Below are 2,753 nucleotides of genomic sequence, written 5' to 3'. Positions count from 1 at the left end.
CGATGGCCCCATACATCACTGGAACCCCAGTGATTCTTTTCAGAGCCGTCTTTATGTCTCTGTTCTTCAGGCTGTAGATGAACGGGTTCAGCATGGGCGTCACCACCGTGTACATCACCGAGGCTACTGCACTTGAGTGGGAGCTCTGGGGAGGAGCAGAGCTAAGGTACACTCCTAGAATTGTACAATAAAACAAGGAGACAACGGAGAGGTGAGATGCACAGGTGGAAAATGCTTTATACTTGCCCTGAGCTGAGGATATCCTACATATGGAGGAAACAATCTTCGAGTAGGAATAAAGAATCCCAGCCAGGGGAGCGCCACCAAGCAGCACAATTATGAAATACATAACCATATCATTAAGGAAGGTGTCGGAACAGGCCTGCCCAACTACTTGATTGAGTTCACAGAAAAAATGGGGGATTTCCACCTTTGTACGGAAGGACAGCCGCAACACCATTAAACTCTGTAACAAGGAATTGAGAACACTGATGACCCAGGACACCAGAACCAGCAGTCCACAGAGCCGAGGGTTCATGATGACCGTGTAGTGCAGGGGGTGACAGATGGCCACGAAGCGGTCATAGGCCATCACAGTCAGGAGAAGGTCGTCCCAGCCTCCAAAGTTTAAGAAAAAGTACATCTGTGTGAGGCAGCCGGCATAGGTGATGACTTGGCTCTGAGTCTGGATGTTCCACAGCATCTTGGGGATGGTGGTGGAGGTGAAGCAGATGTCTGCAAAGGACAGGGTGGCGAGGAAGAAGTACATGGGGGTGTGGAGATGGGAGTCTGAGCTGACGGCCGGGATGATGAGCAGGTTCCCCAGCACAGTGATTAGGTACAGGCAGAGGAAAAGCCTAAATATGATGGGCTGTAATTCTGGTTCCTCTGATAATCCCAGAAGAAGAAACTCTGAAATTCCTGTGTCATTGTCTGCTTCCATGTGGTGGTGCTGCCTACAAGGAAAGAAAAAAAAAGCATAAAAGTGTTGAATTTTATGGGCTTCATTTATTTATTTAATACTTTTTTTTTCTTTTTTTAAAGTTTTTCTTTAAATGTCAGTTATTGGGGGTCTGGGTGGTTCAGTCGTCAAGCGTCTGCCTTTGACTCAGGTCATGAGCCCAGGGTCCTTGGTTCCAGCCCCGCATCGGGCTCCCTGCTTGGTGGGAAGCCTGCTTCTCCCTCTCCCATTCCACCTGTTTGTGCTCCCTCTCTCGCTGTGTCACTCTCTGTCACATAAATAAATACAATCTTTAAAAAAACAAAAAGGAGGTTCATAAAAAGCAGGAAAGAAATGGACACGAGTGGTAAAGGAGATCTAATAAACTCAGGGGATTCCTGAGAGACTGTGATGAGCAGAAAGCTTCCCCGGTTCTGGCAGCCTTCCAGCCCCTGCCACATGCCCTTGCTGCCCAGAATAATTAACAAAGCAGAAAAAGAACAATGTATCCAAACAAGAAAAGAGTGGGCTTTTTATGATGTCAGACATTTTACTGATTGAATATCCCTCTAGAAAAATGTGCAAAGGGAATAAACCTGCAATTTACAACAGAAAATACACACTGTAGTACACAATGTAGGACAATAGAAGGGGATTTTTAAAGATGAAATAAAAAAAGACTTTTCCAAATGATTTTAAGTGCCAAATTTTTGAATCAGAAAACCAGGTTTTGAACATCAGATCTACCACATATACAATGTTGGAACTTGGGAGAGACAATCAATCCATTCCAAATGGGACTATCCTCACTCAGAGAGGGGGGACAGCAGTACCCATCCTCCTAGGGTGGATACAGCATTGGTCACCACATGTAGGAAGCTTATAGCACTGTTCCTTCCTGTGAGTAAATGAGGTATTTTCACCATTGAACAGATTTGGGAGCGTTTTCTCTGCGTTTCACAAATGCCTCCATCATTTACACACTTTTTGGTCATGAAGTATTACAAAGTAAAGCTAGTTAGCATACCCCTTGTTGCATATGAAACACACTTTTCCATGTGAATACTCAGTGTGAGAGAAGGTTCTGAGAAATGTGCATCTCAGGAACTGCTGTCGCAAGGGAATAGTTACCTGCATGGGTCTGGGTCTTTCAATAAATACACAACATGTTCAAAACCCACCACACCCTAAACCGTTCACCACCCATGCTCCAAGCCAAATACTCTGATTTCCTGCTCCCCTTAGCTGCAAAACTCCTCGGATATGTTCTAATTCCCCTGGAACCATTTTAGGTCCTCCATTCCTTCCCCTGTGTCATCCAACTGGACTTCCATTCCCACCATGTATCATCAACGATGCCTGTATTGCTGGGTCCTATGGACACTTCTCTTTAACGCACTACATAAATTAATTATAAATGAGTGTACCAATCTCAGGTGACCTCAGGTCAAAGTTCTCAGCTTCCATTCTCTCTGCTCCTTTCCTGAAATACCTGCTGAGCTCTCAGGCTCACATGGTTGGGTCTCTAAGATGAAAGTCTCCATGTGGAGGTCTGAATTCCTCCCTGGATGGTTGATGCTGGAGACCGCAGCTCTGTTCCCAGACAGGACAGCAGGAAGCAGAGAGGCATGGGTCCCCCAGCCAGACTTAGGAACCCAGAAATAACAACCATGTTGTGGCCAGTCCAAGGTTTCACATGCTGAATCTGCAGCAGAGGAGATATTTACAGCTCTGTGTCTGCTCATTAGGCACTGTTTCCATTGTTACTCCCACCTCCGAGCACTCCATTCCCAGTGGGCAACTGGTCTGGACA

At 45.9% G+C, this 2,753-nt stretch overlaps 1 protein-coding gene across 1 annotated transcript; it reads right to left on the bottom strand.

Moving 5' to 3' along the window:
* Positions 1-14: 14 nt before the first annotated feature.
* On the bottom strand, positions 15-2,484 carry LOC112818215 (olfactory receptor 7A17-like; the record flags this gene model as incomplete). Its single annotated transcript, XM_025865407.2, has 2 exons — positions 2,437-2,484; positions 15-952 (listed from the first exon to the last, which is right to left on the bottom strand). Coding segments are annotated over exons 1-2 (986 nt in total), but the record flags the coding sequence as incomplete, so codon positions are not given.
* Between the last annotated feature and the right edge of the window lie 269 nt (positions 2,485-2,753).

Source organism: Callorhinus ursinus, unplaced genomic scaffold (genome assembly GCF_003265705.2).
Source record: "Callorhinus ursinus isolate GAN/ISIS: 27379988/994484 unplaced genomic scaffold, GSC_fseal_2.0 scaffold3332, whole genome shotgun sequence".
NCBI classification, from domain to species: Eukaryota; Metazoa; Chordata; class Mammalia; order Carnivora; family Otariidae; genus Callorhinus; species Callorhinus ursinus.
The sequence above is the reverse complement of the archived record's forward strand: the minus strand, read 5'-3'. Positions and strand labels throughout refer to the sequence as shown.